The sequence below is a fragment of the Monodelphis domestica genome, chromosome 3 (assembly GCF_027887165.1).
Source record: "Monodelphis domestica isolate mMonDom1 chromosome 3, mMonDom1.pri, whole genome shotgun sequence".
Lineage (NCBI taxonomy): Eukaryota > Metazoa > Chordata > Mammalia > Didelphimorphia > Didelphidae > Monodelphis > Monodelphis domestica.
In genome coordinates, this window is record NC_077229.1 from 152,475,681 (window position 1) to 152,497,439 (window position 21,759).

The 21,759-nt window shown below is 35.9% G+C and overlaps 1 protein-coding gene across 7 annotated transcripts in view; it reads left to right on the top strand.

The window, feature by feature from the left end:
- CSMD3 (CUB and Sushi multiple domains 3) overlaps positions 1-21,759 on the top strand; it is a 1,668,414-nt gene that overhangs the window by 686,759 nt on the left and 959,896 nt on the right. For all 7 annotated transcript variants that reach the window (XM_016431868.2, XM_056823169.1, XM_056823168.1 and 4 more), the window contains one exon: positions 21,619-21,743. In XM_016431868.2, the coding sequence (XP_016287354.2) occupies positions 21,619-21,743 (125 nt within the window). The remainder of the gene's footprint in view (positions 1-21,618; positions 21,744-21,759) is intronic.

The following is a 21,759-nucleotide window of genomic DNA, read 5'->3' on the forward strand; positions in this document are numbered from 1 at the left end:
ACATGGAAGGTCCTGGGTTCAAATGTAATCTCAGACATTCCCTAGTTGTGTCAACTTGCTCAGCCCCCATTGCCTAACCCTTACTGTCTTCTGCCTTAGAACCAATACATAGTAATTATTCTAAGATAGAAGATAAATCTTTTAAAAAATATTTTAAAAATAAGACATTCTGAGACTTCCAGTCAAGATGGCAGCTTAGAAAAAGCTAAAGTTCAGATCTCCGGAAACCAGTCCCTACCGATCTCAAACTATATGCTCCTAGGGCACCAAAATTCAAAACGATCAACAGCATAGACCCTGGGAATCCTCCTTCTGGACCTGGACCTGGACCAAAAGGTACAGCCCCCCTCAAAAGCCAGAACCCAAGATCACTCGGACCTAAGGGGTAGGAGCGCCGAGTCCAAGGCTACAGAGGGAAACTTAGACCCGAGATTGTAACCCCCTGGCCTGATCCTTCCATCCGAGTTCCAGTGAAAGTCACTGACCTCAGAGCTCCGGGAAGCCGCGGCCCCTCCCCCCTCAGAGAGCAGGGTCTTCTGAAACAACAGTAACCCCCAGGGCCCGCAATACAGCCTCATGGGCCGGATTCTTCTATCCGAGTATCAGTGAAAGTTACTGCCCTGGAGCTCCAGGAAGCCACATCCCCCCAAGGGACAAGGGACATGGATAGGCAGTTCTCAGATAAAGAAATCAAAACTATTAATAAGCACATGAAGAAGTGTTCTAAATCTCTTATAATCAGAGAGATGCAAATAAAAACAACTCTGAGGTATCACCTCACATCTAGCAGATTGGCTAACATGATAGCAAAGGAAAGTAATGAATGCTGGAGGGGATGTGGCAAAGTAGGGACATTAATTCATTGCTGTTGGAGTTGTGAACAGATCCAACCATTCTTGAGGGCAATTTGGAACTATGCCCAAAGGGCGACAAAAGAATATCTACCCTTTGATCCAGCTATAGCACTGCTGGGTCTGTACCCCAAAGAGATAATGGACAAAAAGACTTGTACAAAAATATTCATAGCTGCGCTTTTTGTGGTGGCCAAAAACTGGAAAATGAGGGGATGCCCATCAATTGGGGAATGGCTAAACAAATTGTGGTATATGTTGGTGATGGAATACTATTGTGCTAAAAGGAATAATAAAGTAGAGGAATTCCATGGAGACTGGAACAACCTCCAGGAAGTGATGCAGAGCGAGAGGAGCAGAACCAGGAGAACATTGTACACAGAGACTAATACACTGTGGTATAATCGAACGTAATGGACTTCTCCATTAGTGGCGGTGTAATGTCCCTGAACAATTTGCAGGGATCTAGGAGAAAAAAACACCGTTCATAAGCAGAGGATAAACTGTGGGAGTAGAAACACCGAGGAAAAGCAACTGCCTGAATACAGAGGTTGAGGGGACATGACAGAGGAGAGACTCTAAATGAACACTCTAATGCAAATATTATCAACATAGCAATGGGTTCAAATCAAGAAAACATGTACTGCCCAGTGGATTTACGCGTCGGCTATGGGGGGTGGGGGGAGGAAAAGAAAATGATCTATGTCTTTAATGAATAATGCTTGGAAATGATCAAATAAAATATATTAAAAAAATAAGACATTCCTCGAGTAGGGGAAGATTTTAGATTCACAATAAAAAAGTAATGTGGATTTAAAATATTCAAAAATAAAATTTCAAAATAAATATAAACTTTATATAGTTCCATTTAGATAAAATACTTTAGCATAAATTCTGAGCTTTAGAACTAGAAGAAACTTCAAAAGTAGTTCTGGTCCACCCAACGCTCTTAATTTGCAACAGAGGAAACTATGGTTCAGAAAACATATGTTACTTGCCTAAGACATTTTTTAATTATATTTATTAATTTATTTTTAGTTCAATTCAATTTAGCAAATAATTATTGCATGCCTATTATGTGACATGCATGGTGTTAAGGATTTAGGGATACAAAAAGAAGCAAAAGATAGTCCTTGTCCTCAAAGAGCTTACAATCTAACAGGAGAGACAGCAAAGCAACTATGTACAGGATAAACAGGAAATAATTAAAAGAAAGGAAGTTCTAGAATCAAGAGGTTTGGTGAATGCTCACTGTAGAAGAGATTTTAGCTGAGAAAGCTAAGGAGACCAGCAGTCTGGTAATTCTAGGCATGGAGGTCGGGCAAAGAAAATTCTGAGACCTAAGAAATGGAACCAAGAGATCACTGTCACTGAATCGTGTGTTTTGGGGAGTAAGGTGTAAGAAAGCAAGGAAGACATAAATGGGGCTAAATTTTAAATGGCTTTGAAGGTCAAACAGCATATTTTGCATTTGCTTCTGGAAGCAATAGGAAACCCCAGGAGCCATGTATTAAGGAGAGGAGGCGGTCGGAGGTCATACAGACAGATACGTTTTAGGAAAATCACTTCAGTGGCCAAATGAGGAATGAGACTTGAAACAGATCAACCCATAAGCCTACTATTGTGGTAATTACGGCAGGAGGCAAAGAAGACCTACTACAGCAGCATTTCTGTCAGAGGAGAGAAGAGCTTATCCTGGAGAGCTGTTGCAAAGGTGAAATTGAGAGCAGCTCGGAAATTCAGAGTAAGGAATACAGAGTGACTCCTAGCTTACACTCTAGAGAGACAGAAGACTGATCTTACACTTTACTGTAATAGAGAAAGTAGCAGGCAGAGACTATTTGGGGGGAAAGATAATTTGTTTTCGACATATTAAATTTTATGTGTATCCTGGACATCCAGTTCAAGATGTCTGAAGGTTGTCTGTTGGACTCGAGAGAATGAAGATCAGGAAAGAGACTGGGGCAGAAAAGGTAGATTTGTGAATCATAAGCACAGAGATAGGAATGAAAGTAAAGCAGTATAGAGAGAGAAGAAAAGAGGACCTAGCACAAGTCCCTGAAGAACACTGATGGTTAGAGGCTATGATCTGGGGAACAATTCAGCAGTGGTACAGGAAAACCTGGAAAGAGGAGTGTCTCAAAAACCTAGGGAAAGGAGTATCAAGGAGGATGAGTGATCAACAGTGGTCAAAAAAGACTGCATAGGGGCAGCTAGGTGGCTCACTGGACAGAAATAGGCCTAGATAGGGGAAGTGCTAGGTTCAAATCTGCCTTGAAATGCATACTTAGTATCAATTCTAAAAGGAAGGTAAGATTGTTGTTGTTTTATTTTTTAATTTTAATCACAAAACAAGATAGAACTCTTTCCATAGCATTATACATATTGCCTTTCAAATTATTCTCTTTAGAAAAACAATTACTATATTATGTAGCATTTACATTTTATAAATTATTCAATATAGATATACTCACTCATATAATTTCACTTGAAAAAATAAAAACTTAGAATGTCTGCCTAAAATATAGCATAGAACTCACTCAGAATATCCTATTAGACTGTAAATCCCATGAGAGTGTTGAATGTATATTGTCATTACTTCTTTTTTTTTTTTGCCTTGACAAAATAGTTAACAAGCATTTATTAAGTCGGCTTCATGCCAGGCACTCTAGAACTCACAGTAAGTCACGCCGCAGTTAATCCCTCAACTATCCCAACCAAAGCAGAATAGTAAGGAACAGTTTCACAGAAGAGGTAGGGGCTTCATCTTGGCACTGAGTGATAAACTATATTTATGTGTGGTAGAGCAGAGCATTCCAGTTAAAAGAAAAGTATTCATTCACAATGAGAAAACGAATTGAAGTAAAAAAGAGTATGATGTACATGTGGAAGATAATCTGAACAAAGAATAATGGTGGAGAGTAGGAGGGAAAACCTACTTACAAATATGGTGGTGCCAAGTTATGGAATCTCTTCAAAGTCAAGGAGAGAAATTTTAATTTTGTGTCATATGATGGCTGACTTTAGTGGAAAATTAAAAGTTATTAATAATTTGAAGAGGGGGGAAATGTTGATAGTGTGTGTTTCAGTGAGTCTGTTATAAATATTCAACATGGATTAAGCTGGGAAAGGCTGGATACTGAGAGACCTGCTCAGAAAGGATTCCAGTAATCTAATCATGTGTTAATGAGGTTCAATCATAGTCTTAGTTTTGTTACACATTTTAGAATTCATCTAAGATAGTGCCAAGAGAGATATTTTGCCAGAAAAAATCAGCAGGACACAATAACTTACTGCATAACAAAATTAAAGAGATGACAAGATTAAAGATTCTGATCTTGTCACATGTTTAACTGAAAAAAATGACAAAATATATATGATATGTATATGTATATATATATAATATAAATGGTGTATATGTAAAGTTTTTAGTAAGCAAGGAAAGCTGTATAGTTATATCTCTGAGGTTCCAATAAAGACAGATGTTAAGCTTTCAATCTTTGTCCTAAGTCTTAAAAACCTAAGTACATTTGAGAATCTAAAATAATTTGATTGAATTCAACATTGTATTTTTACATTGTTTTACTTTTTCTAATCATAATGCTATAATCATCGATCTACAAATTAGGGGTACAGGTTGTCCAGATAACCTGTGCCATCATGTTATCATAGGACAGATGTGGCAGGATTTAGTTCTCTAACTATAGAAGTAGCAAGGAGAGAGTTTTCTCTTCTGCCTATATTACTGTCTTTTCATAGCTACCTTATAATACAATCATTAGGCAATGGACAGAGGTGTTTATTTTTTATTCCAATATTTAGCACAGTGATTTACACTTTGTTGGTCTGTAATAAATAAAAATTACCTGTTAATTAATTGATGTAGTTTATATTTAGACACAGATTGGGAAGATCTGAACAAAAATTGCACTGGCTATGAAAGTGGGGAAGAGTTGAGATAGGCAAGCTTGGATAGAGTAATCATTTCAATAAGATCACACATCTATTTGAGCAGTCATAATAAAGGGTGTCACAAATTTTGTTGAAATTTGAAGCTTCAATAGCTTAAAACTGTGATAAGGCTTTGGGGACACTATCATAATCCATGTTCTATTTTTTAAAAAAACTTTACATGAAGCTTAAATGCAGAAACAGTGATATCCTTAGTATATAAAATATCCACCTATCAACTATTATATATATATACATATGCATATAGTAAATTTTTATTTTATAATTATCACATTAGAACAATGGAATTATGCATTATGGATATAAGGAGGATAGCACATTAACATTAATAATTTGTGTAAAATATTATGTTTTGACTAAAATAAAAGTAAAACTAAGGGGAAAATGGTCCAATTTTATAGGAAAATTGGGGCAAAAGGTGAATGCCTAAAGCACTTTATTTTATGTGCGTCTCATTTTGTGATTAATCCTTTAAATAAAAACCTTACTTTCTTCCTTAGAATCAATAATTATTGATTCCATAGCAGAAGAGTGGTAAGGCCTGGGCAATTGGAGTTAAGTAAGTTATCATCCTCAGGATGATAGGATGAAGGCCAGATATGAACCCAGGACCTCCCATCTAGAGATCTTGCTCTCTATCCACTGAGCTACCTGGCTACCCTGATTTAGATTTGTGATTGTATCAAGGGAAAGTCCCATTATGATAAATTCCTTTTTAAATGGAGAACACCTAAGCAATCATTCATTATCTTGGAACCATACCTGGGGCATTAAGAGTTCCAGTCCATTGCCCAACTTCATGAAAGTTCATATGTCTCAGTAGTCATGCCAAAATGTTTCCTTTATTCACTATATAATGCTGAGTCTCTATAGTGGTATCCCTGAGAAATTAAAGAAATTAAACTGGCCAATTTATGGAAAAGTATGAACAAAAATTTCACAAGATAAAAGGCATGAAAGACTTGTTATTTGTTCCATTAAAAGGAACATTGACACTTTTGGAATAAAACGGATCATAGATTTTTAGAGCTAATAGATGATTTTAGAGATCATTTACTATACTTATTTAAAGATGAAGAAATTGAGGTCCAATGAAATTAAGTGTTTTTTCCTAATGAATTCCTGAAACAAAAGAAGACAAAACTCATTTTATTTTTAATTACTAGAATAATTATTTTAAAAATATACATAAAAATAATCTCAATTTGAAGATTATGGTATGCTTATAGGATCTCTTTGAAAAATCATTGCTTCATTTATGAGTTAATCAATAAGCATGCATTTAGAATTTTATATGTACCAGCCATTGTGCTAGGTACTGTATGTATAGATAAAAATAAAATAGTAACAGCCCTCAAGTAGAATGTTCTTTCAGAAGAAACAATATATTAATAAACAAGTATGTTTTAATATGTACTCCTTTTTGTTGGAAGGATTCCACAAACCCTGTTCCTTTGGCTATAGAGTCAGGTTTTTAAACACTATACCACACTAACCACATGTATTTTGCAACATTGCAACTAGGATCCAAATCTGGTAATCTCAGAGTTGTGAGGGAACTCAAAAGCTCTCTAAACAGGTTTGTACTAGAGAAAGATCTCCATTCCCTTACTACAAATACAAAATCTGGCCATCTAGGCATTGCTTAGGGACATTCAACAAGGGAGACTCCAATACCATCAAAAGCAAGCCATTATGCTTTAGGATAGTTCTAATATTAGGAAGCTTATCCCTACCTCATGCCTAACCTTGCCTTTATGCATCTTCCATTCATTGCTCCAGTTTCTGTCCTCTAAGATCAAGCAGAACAAGGGTAATCCTTGACTATGTTTAATCATTGATGCTGACTTTAAAAAATATATTGACTCTTTTTATGCATTTAAAATTGAACTTCAGAAAAAATATTGACTGGTTTATCCTTTAATTCAATAGTCTTTCATTTTCCTATTATGTGCCTTAGTGTTACTTTATGTAATATTTGTATGTTTACAAGTGGATTTTTATATTTTCCATTTCTTGTATAATTCCTCAAGATCTTAAAACACATATAAATCCCTCTTAAATCTTAAGGGCAAAAATCTGATCTATTTATCTGCTACCCAGCACATTGGAAAACATTCTAAGTTCAAGTGATTAGGTCCGTATTTTGAATGAATGAACAAATAAAGCAATTTGAAAATTCTATTTTTAAAACACTGAGTAGATAAAAGGAAAGTAGAACACTCCTTTCTCTCAAGGAGCTCACATTCTTGGAAAGCCTTGTAATGGATGGAAGATTTTTTGCTAAAAGCCAAATGGAAAGGTCTCATAGTCCTTAGGGCTCAGTGAATAAGCAAATGGCAATACTTCTTTAATGTCATTTTCACTGATAAAATCACACCAGTTTCTGATATTAAAGCATTTGATAGTGCCAATGAGTTTGGTGACAAGAACTCAGATTTTCCAGATCTTCAGCAGCTATGGTTATAGCACCCTGAGAAATAACTCTCAAACTTCATTTCTACAGGAGTTGCTTCTCCATATGATGTTTATGGGCACTAGACTGGGAGAATTGTTATTCCCAAGGCTCTTTGGTTCAGAGTCCTGGTTAGAGTAGAGTTATTGGTCATGGTGGTGGTGGTAGTTCATGTTGCCTAGAACATGAGCTCAGGGGGATTTCCTGCAGGAAACATCTGATAGGCTGGCTTGCTTGCTCTATAAGTGATTTGTTTGGCAATTGATAGTAAGAATTTGCTCTTTTGACTTAGCAGTTGCTTTCCTGGATGGTAGACATGAAGGCTGAGTGGGAAGCAGAACAAGTGGTCTGGGATGGAGAGTGCTTCTACTCTCAGGTCTCTAATGCTTATTTTCCTTTTGGTGGCAGTTGGCCAGTAGTGACTATAACAATGATATGGAATATGGGTCCTTCCTCCACATTTCAAAAGTCCAATTTCACAAAAATTTCCCCATGATTGTTTTAATAAGTTCTAGGCTTTCTTACAAAACTTTCTATTCTGACTTATCTTAACTTTCCACTCAAAATTCAATTAACACTAAACATTTATCACACTTTCACAATGTATATCATTCCCTCCAACTATAATGCCACATCTACCAAAACATAAACTCCCATCAGCACAATATGCCAAAGTAATGTGTCCTTCATAGTCTAGCTTGACTTTATGGAGTCTTTTTTGATCCATGCAGGCGGATATAATTCCCTGACCTCAAATCTGCATATTACTTTAAAACAAATTATCTTGTGACATTTATAGTCTCCTTTATGTTGTAAACCTCTAGGTAAAAATGTATAAAATCACTGCTAGGAGACACTAAATAAATGTTTATTTATTGGTTGATTGATAAGTTTCTGGAGTCTAAGAAATATGTCTTGTTCCTATGTATCCTTCTTCTCCAATAAAATTTAGCATAATAAACTAATATGTGGGAAACAATAAATCCAAAGTTAAATATTTTCCTGATGATTAAGTGTCTATCACACTGGAATTGAGAATTGAAGAAGTAGAACAAAATGCCCAGGGCCCAAAGTGTTTCCCCCTGAAAAAAATAACAAAGAGATTTCCCACTGTGCATTATAAAATTTCTGCCACCAAGCATAGGATTATGTTTCATTTGCTTGATTATTCTTAAATATCTTCAATGGGCAAAGTTTCCTTGCCAAAAAAATGCTTCCTTTTTTTCACTTTAGTAGAATTCATATGTCTTCAAATTATTCTTCCCTTTTCCCCTTTCTGAATGTTCTCTCCAGAAAGAAACTGATATGATCATCCACATTAAGATGTCCATGACTGATGTCTGAAATGTCACCTTTCCCAAAGTTATTTATACACAGGAAACAGAAATAATAGGCAAAGGAATGACTTTCAAATCATGAAGTTTTAAGCATTGGCAAGGTAGTGCAAAAGTAGTTTTTCCCTGAAATTCTAAAGCATAGGTAACAACAAATGGCCCAGGGCTAAAAGATTGAATATCTTGGTCTTGGAACCTGAGTGACAGTGAGGGAATATTTAGACAATGGAATAAGTGAGACATATGTCAGCAATGTTCAAGAGATAACAAAAAGATAGAATGTATGTGTGTATGTGTGTGAACCATAACATTGTGGTTATAAATAGGAATCTTACCTAGAACTTATATTATTAATACCATTTTTTTTTGGAGTCAGTGATTTGTTCTTGGCGGTGTTTTTTGTGGTAGTCTAATTCTTAGAAGACGTGTTGCCACATAAAGTAAAATAAAATAAGTACAGGACTCTGTAAATCTTAAAATGCTATTTCAATGCTATTATTATCATCATCATCATATGTACTCCTATCATGCCTCCCTAAGGTAGTAAGCCTACCCTTTCTTTCATCCTTTTATTGCTCCAAGCATGAGAGAGAAAGAGAGGGAGAACAGTGACTTTCCTGACCCATTATCACCTACTGCCTAAAAGGCAAGTATGTTACATTTCACCCTTCCTTTAGGATTCACCATTGCCCTTGGTGGAGTTTAGAGGATTGCCAATCTCTCTGCCATTGGCTCTATCCCTCATTTTGGCTTCTCATTTTTGTGTCTCTAGAAAATCTCCCTGTAGCAACTTAATGAACATATTCGTTTTTACAACAGAATATTTACCTCAAAGTTAAAATAAGAAAAAAATCTAAAAATAACACTACTTCCTCAATGTGTGTGGGATGGAGGCAGATCCTTCCTTACACTTCCTTAGTTGCTTGGGAAAAGAGGAGGATTAGTCTGACAGCATGGGTTACCTACTATAAAAGAATAGCCAGAACCTGGTTTCAAGTAAAAAAAAAAAAACTTCCCTTGAGCAAAAGTCCCAAGAACTCTTGTTTTATTAGGGATTCCCTGCTGAATGGCAGCAATATCCAGCCCAGAATCCTGTTTCCAAAGTGTCCATGACTTAAGTTTTGTAAAGATTAAAATTTAGGGGAGACGGGGAGACTGAGGCATCTGAGGCAGGTAGAAATTAGTTTCTCTCTGCAAGAAGTATTATATTTTTTAGAGGTTTATTAAAGGTTAAAGATTAAAGAATATACAAGTAAGAAACATGTGCCTAGGCCAGAGGCCTAGACAAAATAACCTCACATCACGCAAGAGACGCGCCTGCTCCAAAACAAAAGTCCAAAAAGAGACAAGAGAGAGACCCTCAAAAGCCTTTGAATCAGCTTAAATACCTTCTCGATCTCGGCCCAGGTGAGATTTCAAGGCATTCTGGGGAAGTGGAGCAAAGGTTCATGGGGATTGTAGTCCTGTATTCGAGTCTATTTTTTACAGTTCCTGTTTCCAGGGATTTCATTGCTTATACCTAGAACGGAAAAGAAACACATGGGGCAAAACAGAAGTCCAGGCCCATTTCTTGAAGTTCAGTAATGCTAAAAAGCTGAGTTCAGGGTGTCTATGCTAGGTATGAACAGTAACTTCACCCCCTGAGATGTAGCTGGAATGAGAGATTGTGCAAGTCTGCTAATTTTAAAAATGTAACCTATACCTATTCTGCAGTTTGGAAGAGGCTGTCTCCATCCCTGTAGAGGGGGGAATGCAGAATATCTTATCCCAGAAGCATATCCCTTAATCATAGGTGATTTGGGCATATGCCCTGTCACACACACACATACACACATATATTGTCATGTAAGAGTTAACAGGAATCTCTAGCTTCAGTTATTTATGTTTTAAGTGTTTCTGTCACAATTCTTACAAGATGGTGACATCCATTTCTATTATCCATCACTTATTTCCCCTCTGCTTCCATCTTCAATAAATGTCTTTATAAAAGCTGAGTCTGTGCTTGGGATTCCATTGCTTCTGTGAAGGTCAATTTAAAGAACTTCCTTTCTCCATTACCATCAGAGTATTCTTTGCAAACTGTTAAGTGTTTCACAAAAATTTCTAGAATTAATTATTTTAAAAAGAACTCTCACAGATCTCTATTGCCAAAAGAATTTTAGAGATTAAAAGATATGCCTTCATGCATGATCAACCATAGATACCAACTGGATGAAAGGGGAAAAAGAAAATAGTCAAACCAATTTATTTCTAACCTTGATTTCCCCAACTTTTGCTTTGCCATTGTTGACTTCCAACAATACTAAAATGGACATCAAGTATACAACATAGATAGGACTATCACTGCTGATAACCATCATTAATTTTCTCTTCCAAAACATCCTAGACACAATCAAACATTTTAATTATCAAATTATTTCTATTTATGCTAAGATTGATAACATACATAAAACATAAGCATTTTTAAAAATCCATTGTAGATGAGAAATTGAAAGAAAGCAAAGCTGAAAATGGACTTTAGAATCATGAAATTATTTTTGAACCTACAAAATTTCCACTGCTTTCTAGGCATGCTGAATTAATTTCAGAAAAGGGGAAATAAAGAGTAATTAATTTAATTTTGTTCTTATGCTTTTTCCATCATTCAAAGATTATACTTTTCTTGGTTGTAAATTGTATTATGGTAATTTTCCTACCCTCTCATTCTACAGTGGTGAAAACACAACCTCAAATTGCTAATGTGCAATTACTCAGTTTTGCAATTGTTAGTTTGCATGCATTTGAAATGATCCAATTTTAAAAGATTCTGCAGTGGCATTTACTGAGGTCATTTTGGTGATACTTATTTTCTGCGTATTGAGTTATCTCCATTTTTCACTGCAGGCAGGGAATTTAGACTCTATAATTTTATATGGTATCTTTCATGCCCAGTAATTTCTTCTTATACGATGCTAATTTAGAAAAAATACACATCCACTTCATTGTAAGATTAGTTCATCCAGTAGCAAGTTGTCTGGAACTTTATATTAAGTGCTAGCGCCAACTGAAAATATTTAATCACAGAGATTCCCTTACTGGATAATGGTGTTAATTCTTTTTTCCTGGCTTCTAGTCTTGGGTATCCAGATGGTACTACCTTCTTTCTAGAGGGTTCTAAGTGCATTTCATTTTCATTTTATTCTATTATATATTTTAAATCAAGAATGGAAATAAAAAATACTAATTTAGGATAATCACATTAAAAAATAACTTTTTACTTTGGTTAACTCGACACCACCATGGGTTATAAAAAAGATTTTAGCAACAAGTTATCCAGCACAGTGAAGGAGAATAAAGGATTCATAACTGATTATATTATATATTTTATGCTCAATGACTATCATTTTAGTTAATTAGCCAATTTTCATGAGCTTCCTAAGTATGGAGTATCTGGTAGTAATAATAGTTGCCATCTAAATTTTGGGAAAAAAATATTAGAGCATCTTATCTCATTTAAATAGGTTACTTATCTCAGTTGAGGCTCACAATGAGTCCATTAATACGAAATAAAATATTCTGATACTCATTTTAGCTGTAAGGAAACAGACTGAAATAGGTGTGGAACTTGAACTAGTTGAATTATAATAGGCTTCCTACATTCACAGAAGTAGCATTCCAATTTCAGAGTAGGATTTCATTCCAGGAGTTCTTGAATTCTAATTCAATACCACAGCCACTAAAGTAGCTAGATGGCTAGAGTCAAGAAAACCTGAATTTAAATCTAGACTCATACACTTTCCAGCTATATGACCTTGATCAAGTCACTTAACCTCTCTTTGCTTATTCCTTTGAATAGGAAATGACAAACCACTCCAATGTTTTTACCAAGAAAATAGACAGTATAGTTCATGGAGTCACAAAGAGGCACATATAACTGAAGAATACCACAGCCTCTACATGATGCTTTGCTTTTTTTTTTCTTTTCATGTATCCATTGTTGGTTAAACTATGTCGTATTGACCAAGCCTTCATGTCACATTTTAATACTAAACATTTGGATAGATTTTGGACTACAGGATGAGGTGTAACCAGAATAGTCAATAAACATTAAGCCAATAAGTATGTATTAAACATCTATTATGTGGTAGGTACTGTATTAAGTGCTAGATATGCAAAGGAAGGCAAAAAATAGGATTTTCCCTCAAAAAACTCTTAAGAAGACAGTATGAAAACAACTATGTGCAAACAAGCTATGACAGATAATTTGGAGATAGTTAACAGAGCAAAGGCACCAAAATTAAGATAGATTGGGAAAGGAACCTTCTAAAAGGTAGGATTTGAGCTGTGACTGAAGAAAGCAGAGATGCCAAGAGATAGAAGAGAGACAGAACTCTAAGCATGGGGGACAGACAAGGAAAATGCTTTGTGCTGAGATGGAGATTGTCAAGCAGGGAAGTGATATGGCCAGACCTAGGCTTAAAGAAGGTCACTTTGTTTATTTATTTAGAATATTTTTCCATGGTAACATGATTCATGATTCCCCCTTCCTTCCCACCTCCAGAAGCTGACAAGCAGTTCCACTGGGTTAAAAATATATCATTGTTGAAAACCCATTTCCATGTTATTCATATTTGCCATGGAGTAATCCTTTAATGCAAAAGCCCCAGTCATATCCCCATCGAATCATGTGATCAATCATATTTATTTCTTCTCTGTTTCTACTCCCACAGTTCTATCTTGGGATGTGGATAGTGTTCTTTCTCCCAAGTTCCTCTGGATTGTCTTGGGTCATTATTTGATTGTCCCACAATGTATCAGTGTCTGCATACAATGTTCTCCTGGTTCTGCTCCTTTTGCTCCACATCAATTCCTGGAGGTTGTTTCAATCCACATGGAATTCCTCCAGTTCATCATCCTTTTCAGGACAATAGTATTCCATCAACATCGGATACCATTCCCCAATTAATGAGCATCTCCTCATTTTCTAGTTTTTTTGCCACCACAAAGAATGTGGCTATAAATATTTTTGTACAAGACTTTTTCCTTATTATCTCTTTGGGGTACAAATCCAACAGTGGAATGGCTGGATCAAAGGGCAGATAGTCTTTTAAAGCCCATTTGGCATAGTTTCAAATTGCCCCCCAGAATGGTCGGATTAATTCACAACTATACCACCAGTGTATTAATGTCCCAATTTTGCCACATCCCTTCCAACATTTATCACTTTTTTTTTAATTCCGTGTTGGCCAGTCTGATAGGTGTGAGGTGGTATTCAAAGATATTTTAATTTGCATTTCTCTAATCAGGAGGTATTTAAAACACATTTAATGTGTCTAATGATAGTTTTGATTTCTTAATGTGAAAATTTTTTGAATTGATTAAATCAAAGTCATTCATTTTACATTTTGCAATGTTCTCTATCTCTTGCTTGGTCTTGAATTCCTTCCTTTTCCACATACATGAGAGGTATACTATTCTATGTTCACCTAATTTATTCATGATTTCATTCATTATATTTAAGTCATTTACCCATTTTGAATTTATCTTGGTATAGGGTGTAAGATGTTGATCTAAACTTAATTTTTCCCACACTGTTTTCCAATTTTCCCAGCAGTTTTTGTCACATAGTAAGTTCTTGTCCCAAAACCTGGAATCTTTGGGTTTATCAAGCACTAGCTGCTGAGGTCTTTTACCTCTAGTCTATTCCATTGATCCACCCTTCTGTCTCTTAGCCAGTACCATATTGTTTTAATGTCCACTGCTTTAGAGTACAGTTTAAGATCTGGTATTGCTAGGACCTCATCCTTCACATTTCTTTTTATTATTTCCTTTGATATTATTGATCTTTTGTTATTTCAGATGAACTTTTTTATAACTTTTTTTCTAATTACATAAAAAGGTTTTTTGGTAGGTTTGGGAAATTAGAATCTGTTACCCTAAAAACTACCATCCCTAGCAAAAACTACAATTCCCAGAACACCACTAATTTCCTATTGTTATGTGTTGACATAGGAGATAAATTGGTGGTATTCCATGTCTAGCCTCTCTTTCTTTCCTGTGGCAGCTTTGGTGGAGCAGGCCCTTTTGAACAAGTAGATTAGCTTGGGAATGTGGTTCTATTTTGTCAGATAATGAATTTTATAAAAATAATACTTGAAATATAGGGCATTAATTTAACTCTTACAGGTTGATAGGTATGGCACTGAATAAGTAGATTAATTTGGGTGATTGTCATTTTTATTATATTAGCTTATTTTACCTAAGAGCACTTAATGTTTTTTCCAATTATTTAGATCTAGTTTTAATTGTGTGAAAGTGTTTTGTAGTTGTGCTTATATAATAGGTTCCTAAATATTTTATATTGTCTAGAGTTGTTTTTAATGGAGTTTTTCTTTCTAATTCATGCTGCTGAGTTTTGTTGGAAATATACAGAAATACTGATGATTTGTGTGGATTTATCTTGTACATAAGTGTGATTTTATGATTTCTTCATTGAACTCCTTTAATTTTTCCCTTAGAAATCTAGATGCTTTACCATTTAGTACATAAATGTTAAGTAGTGATATTACTTCATTGTTTATAGCACCCTTTAGCAAAATATAATTTCCTTCCTTATCTTTTTTTAACCAGATCAAATTCTACTTTAGCTTTGTCTAGTATCATGATTGGTGCTCCTGCTTTTTTTTTTCTTTTTTTTTTAGATGAAGCATAATAAATTCTGCTCAAGCCTTTTACCTTGAATCTATGTATGTCACCCTACCTCAAATATGTTTTTTGTAAACAACATATAGCAGGATTCTTGTTTACAATACACTCTGCTATATGCTTCCATTTTATGGGTGAGTTCGTCCATTCACATTCAATGTTATGATTACTAACTTTGTATTGCCCTCCATCATATTTTTCCTTTAGATACTGCTCTTTTCCCTTCCACTCTATTCCTCCTCACCAGTATTTTGCTTTTTGTCGCCCCTCCCACTTCTTCCTCCCTTCAATTAGCTCCCCCTTCCCTTGCCTTATTCCCCTTCTTCTTCTTTGTAGGGTGATAGAATTCTATAACCTTCTAAGTATATCTGTTTTTCCCTCTATGTGCCAATTATGATGAGAGTAAGGTTTAAGCATTGCCCATCACAACCCTTATCCTCCCCTCTCTATAATGGTTGTTAATGCCTCTTTATGTTATGATTTACCACTATTTTATCTCTCCCTTCCCTTCTCTCTCAGTATAACCCTTTAATTTCACCCCTTGATTTTTGCATATCATTCATATGCATATATATCATCACATTTACATATATATCATCTTTTATTATCATCTACATCATATCATCATAATCAGTTTGCTCCCCCACCCTCTCTTTGGGTAAATTTCTTCTATATTTTCTACTACTAAGAGTAATTTTTGAGGATTACAGGTATCCTCTTTCCATGTAGACATAAACATTTTGACCTTAATGAGTCCCTTAAATTTTCTCTTTCTTATTTACCTTTTTTTTTGGTTTCTCTTGTGTCTCATGTTTGGACTTCAGATAGTTTGTTTAGGTCTGGCTTACTCCTCAGAAATGCTTGGACATTTTCTATCTTATTGAATATCCATTTTTCTCCTTTAAAGAATATACTTAGTTTTGCTGGGTAGGTGACTCTGGGTTGTAGACCCAGATCTTTTGCCTTCCTGTGATTCTGATTGTAGCTCTGTGGCATTTGAATGTTTTTTTTTTTTTTCTGGCTACTTGAATAATTTTCTCCTTAGCTTGGTGGCTCTTGAATTTAGCTATTATATTCCTAGAAACTGTCATTTGAGAATTTCTTTCTGGAGGTGATCTGTGAATTCTTTCCATTTTAATTTTATTTTCTTGTTTGAGGATCTCTGGGCAGTGTTCTTTGATAACTTTTATAGTGTGATATCCAAGGTTTTTTTTTTGTTTTTTTTTTTAATCATGGCTTTCAGGTAGTCCAATAATTGTCAGATTGTCTCTCCTAGATCTATTTTCTAGGTCAGTTGTTTTTTCAATATGATATTTTTTTGATGTTTTCCTCTATCTTTTCATTCCTTTGATTATGCTTTATTGTTTCCTGCTTTCTTATGACATCTTCAGTTTCTAGATGGTCAATCCTAATTTTTAGGCCTGATTTTCCTGTCAGTTTTTGGATCTTTTTCAATTGACTCCTTTATTCTTGCTTCACTTTCATTTCTCCTTGCATAACTTTCATTTCTAGTTCCCACTTTTTCTCTTCCTCTCTTAATTGGTTTGTGAAGTTTATTTGGGCTCTTCCAGAATCTGTGTCCAATCCATATTTTTCTCTTGGACTTTGCATGTGTTTCCTTTGCATTTACTGCCCCCTTCTGTGTCTTTACCTTGCTCTTGTCTCCATAAAATTTCTTTAGAATTAGATGCTTTGTTTTGGTGTTTGCTCATTTTTCCTATGTAAGTATAGGTAGTGTTGGGGGGATGAAGTGATGGTCTGAGGGCTAAGAGTTCTGAGAGCTTCCTTCCCCTGATGATTCAATTGATATTTGAGATGCTGATAGCTTAAAGACTTGCCTCAGGCTTAGGTGTGAGCTTTTGATCTCACTCTGATCTTGATCAGGTCAGGTGGGATCAAATTCTCGTCCCAGGCTTAGGCTCAAGTTTTTAGTCTCACTGTGTACTTGATCCTAAAAGGCACACCCTTGATTTTCCTGTCTTGGAGTTCTGCCCTAAGCTTTAGACAAAAAGATCATTACTTAGTACTTACTAATATCAGCCACCCCAAAGTGGGAACTTAGTCCTTATCCCAAGCCTAGACTTGAATTCCCTGGGCTGGGGTTCCAGACTTCTCCACAGATTTGAAATTGTAAGGGGTATGGTTTGGCTTGTACTGCTATTTGCCCAGGCAGGATCTTAGGGTCTGGATGTTTGGCTTGATCTTAGGTTTCAAACGTCAAATAGAAGATGGGTTTAGGGTGGGGTATTGTGGCTTGCTCTTGGCTTTCTCTTCCCTCCTTGCTACAGCTTCTTGCTGGCTCTGCTGTCCTCTCACCTCAGTGCTTCAGATATTCTTTGCCTACCTTTTGGATTTTTCTTTTCTTGAAATTCGTCTCACTCCATCTCCTTGTTGGTTCTTTCACTCCTGTATTCATTTAATGGTGATATTATAATCTTGGTTGGAGAGGATTCTCATGGTGGCAAAGAGTTGCTCTGGATTATTCTGCCATCTTAGCTCCACCCCCAAAAGTCAAGAGGATCACTTTGAAAACAAGGGATGGATGGACTGGAGTAGGAAGTGGTTTGTGTCAGGGAGAACAAGCAGCAGACTATGGCTATAGTCTAGGTATGAGGTGTTGAGGGCCTGTAGCAGAGTGATAGCAGTATTGGAATAGAAAATAGAGTGCATAAAAGAGATGTTATGAAGGCAAAACCAATCGATCTTAGCATAAGACTTGATATGGAAGATGAAAGAGATTTAAGTGTTAAGGATAACATCTTGAGTATGAGACTAGGGAACTGAGAAAATAGTAATACTATGTACAGTAATAGGAAATTTTGGAAGAGATAGAGTTTTGGGGGAAAATATATGTTCAGTTTCCCCAAAACTATAGAGAACAGAGGACCAAGGAGAAGAGAGTAATCAAGTGTCAATGTTATAATAGAGGTCAAGGACGAAGATTGAGAACAGCCTATTAAATTAGGTACTTAAGCAATAGCTAATAACTTCGGGGAGAGTAATTTTGATTACATGATGAAGTCAAAAGGCAGACAACGGAAAGTTAAGAAAATAGTAAGAGAAAGGGAAATAAAAACCCAATGTTTGATAACCTTCAAAAAAGCTTAGCCACAAAAAGCAGGAGAGTAAGGCATGATGTTTCACAAGGTTGGGTAGATCAAGTGAGGATTCTTTTTTCCCTTTTATTTATTTATTTTTTAATGGGGAAGGCATGATCTAGTACATTAGCAACCAGTAGGAGACAAGGAGAAATTGAACATTAGTGAGAGATTACAAATGTTAGAGGAAGCATTATGCTAGACAAAATCAGATAGAATGTGATCTCTCATGCATGTAGAAAGGTTAAGTTTGGCAAGAAGGTCCCTTTTTTTTTCAAATGAAAAAGGGACAAAGGAGGGGATAGTGGTAAGATATATCTGGGGAGGGGGCAGTTGGGTAGCTCAGTGGATTGAGAGCCAGGCCTAGAGATGGGAGGTCCTAGGTTCAAATCTGACCTCAGACACTTCCCAGCTGTGTGACCTTGGGCAAGTCACTTGACCCCCATTGCCTAGCCCTTACCACTCTTCTGCCTTGGAGCCAATACACACAGTATTGACTCCAAGATGGAAGGTAAGGGTTTAATTTAAAAAAAAGATATATCTGGGGAATATAAGATTAGGAGGAGGAGGAAATAATATTTAATGGCTTTAGGTTTTTTCAGTGAAATATGAAGCAAGATTCTCAGATAAGAGGGTAGAGGAAAGGGAGCTATGGAAGATTTGAGAAGACATGAAAAGGTTTGGATCATCTTCAGTCATGAGTATAATAAAGACTAAACTGGATGAATGGTGAATAAAAAGGATTATCTTGCAACAGGGAGGACCCAGTTGAGGTTATGTAACAAATTAGCAGTGAACCCAGTCAGCATAGTTTTGATTGCTTTTTTCCACCTTTATCTAGCAGCATGTGTATAAGAGTAAAGGCAGCATTGGTAGTTAGGGATCCCAGTTTAAACTTGGCAGGCAAAATCAATGATATGATGAAGGAGAATGGGATTCAGGAGAAGAGAATAATGTAAAGTTGAACTGGTTCACCAGGAGAACAAGGAGGAGAGTGGAGAGGAGGAGAATATGGCTCTTCCCACAGGAGGTCATGATGGAGATCATGGCATAAATAAAGAGTACAGTTTAGTAAGAAAAGGCAAAAAGGAGAGGTGGAAATCCTATAGAGTATGATCAAATAAGTTAATATCAGAGTTCATTAAATGGGAAAAGTACATTTGGGGGTTATGGCAAGGATCAGAAACATGACCAGTTTGTGAGTGACTAATTTGTGGAAGAGAAATAAGTCATGGGAAATGAGTAAGTTGAAGAAATGTGAGGTTAGGATTTTAGAGGCTATAGTTATGCCTTGCATAACTTCTGAGAGGTACTGAATATCAGGGTAAGTTATTGAAGCCATGTCCTCTTACTTCAAATATAAGCTCTTCCCATAGCCATAAAGAGATCATTGTCAGTGTGTCTATCTGGTTGCTGCCCTTCAATACAATAGTTACAATACAATAGTTACATAAAATCAGAAATTTTATTTTTATTTTCATGAAAGGCTTTAGATTAGCTTACTTTTAATTACTTATCCCATTCAGATATTCTTTTGATATTAGTAGGCATCACCTTTGTCCCAGAATCATAGCTCTATAAATGCTTCTGTCATAAGTAGATGACATGGTAAGACAGAAGTGGCATAATGCTTTATTTTAGCAAATTTTGTCCTAAATAAAATGTGAAGCCTGTAAAACTGACTTTCCAACCTTTTCAATGTTCCTCTTAACCATCTTTCTGAAAGTCTTCCTTCTCCAAGTTGCCTTTCTCCCATGACCTTCCCAAGGACCTATGTTGTACTCCTGTCTTATTCTCAACTATCAATAACTATCAATACTGTTGTAGTGTTTGTGTATAAGTGCTGAGTACTCTGACCTTTCCAAAGTAAATTTATATTTTAATAGAGGTACTAAGAGTTGGAAAATCCTCCAGTACCTTTTCTTACACTCTACAACCCAATCAAATTGGGCTTCTTGCTGTTCATTAATTATACATGACACTATCTTATGGCTGTGATTAGCACTGAATGTCTCCTATGCCTAGACCACTCTTGCCTTACCTGTATCAGCATATCTTTTTCAGATTTTCAGATGACATAAAACTAGGAGAGTTTGCTAACATTAGATAAGAAAATTAGGATCCAAAAAAACTGTGGCAGACTATAATACTCAATGTGCAACTCGAGTTACTTTCTGAATGAAGTTTTTTTACTGCAAGTGCTGCTAGTGCCACCTGGTCAAAACTTTTAGTTTTGTCTTTATTTTGAATATAATCATATATTATTAGAGCCTAGCAGGGAGAGACAAGGAGCCCCAAAGGCTCAGACCAGGAGCTGAGGGTCCATCCCTTAGGTAGGAGTGAGAAATAAAAGACCAGACAGATTAGAAACTTTGGGGTCAGAAGGACTGAAAAACTGGTAGCTACTTCCTGCCAAGTTTATTGATAGGGGAAGGGTTTATAAAGGAAAACCATTGGAATGAAGGCACATGAATACATGTGGGGTTCAGCAAGTTCATGGTTAAATGGGTTCAAAAACATATTCTTTCTCAAGATTGTTTTTCCGACCATCTGTGGTTCTTTCTAAGATATTTAGTCTACTGGCATAGGGGAGATATTCACATTCCAATCTTCATCCTTAGACCTAGAATATTATCTCCAAAATTTGGACCTTTGCCTAATTTCTTAGACTCCAAACTTGGTTAGTCTCTGTCAATATATGATATCATTTTGGCACCCTCAGTAGAATGCTAGTTCTTTCTGTGAAAAATCATTTCATTTTGGCTTTTGTAATGCTAGCTCATAATAAAATGCTTGTCATTTTATAAATGCTTGTTGGTTGATTGTGCACTTAATTTTTTGAACCTAAATGTAAGACTTTATATTACATTTCAATCACAGGGTGCAAAAGGGATAATGATATTCAATGAAACTAGAAAGATAGATAAGGAAGCAAAATAGAAGACATTCTAGAAGCAATGAGAAACCACTGGAGTTGGTTGAATACAGGAGGTGCATAATTAGAGCTGCATTTATGGAACATTAGTAGCAGTGTGTAGGATTCAGTGCAACTATGAGGGACTTGAAGCAATTAATACAATAAAAGGCTGTCAAAATAATATAGGCTAAAGGGGCCACTGTGCAAATGCCAATGCTCCCTGTGAAATAGTCTAATTTTGAATGGAAGATGAACACTTACCTATTTAAATGACATTCATTTTTGGTTTATCCTTGTTAATTTTTAGCCTTGGAGCTACTGTGCAGTTCTCCTGTGATGAAGACTATGTTCTACAGGGTTCAAAAAGTATCACCTGTCAAAGGATAGCAGAAGTCTTTGCTGCCTGGAGTGATCACAGACCCGTATGTAAAGGTAAACCAAAGACTTG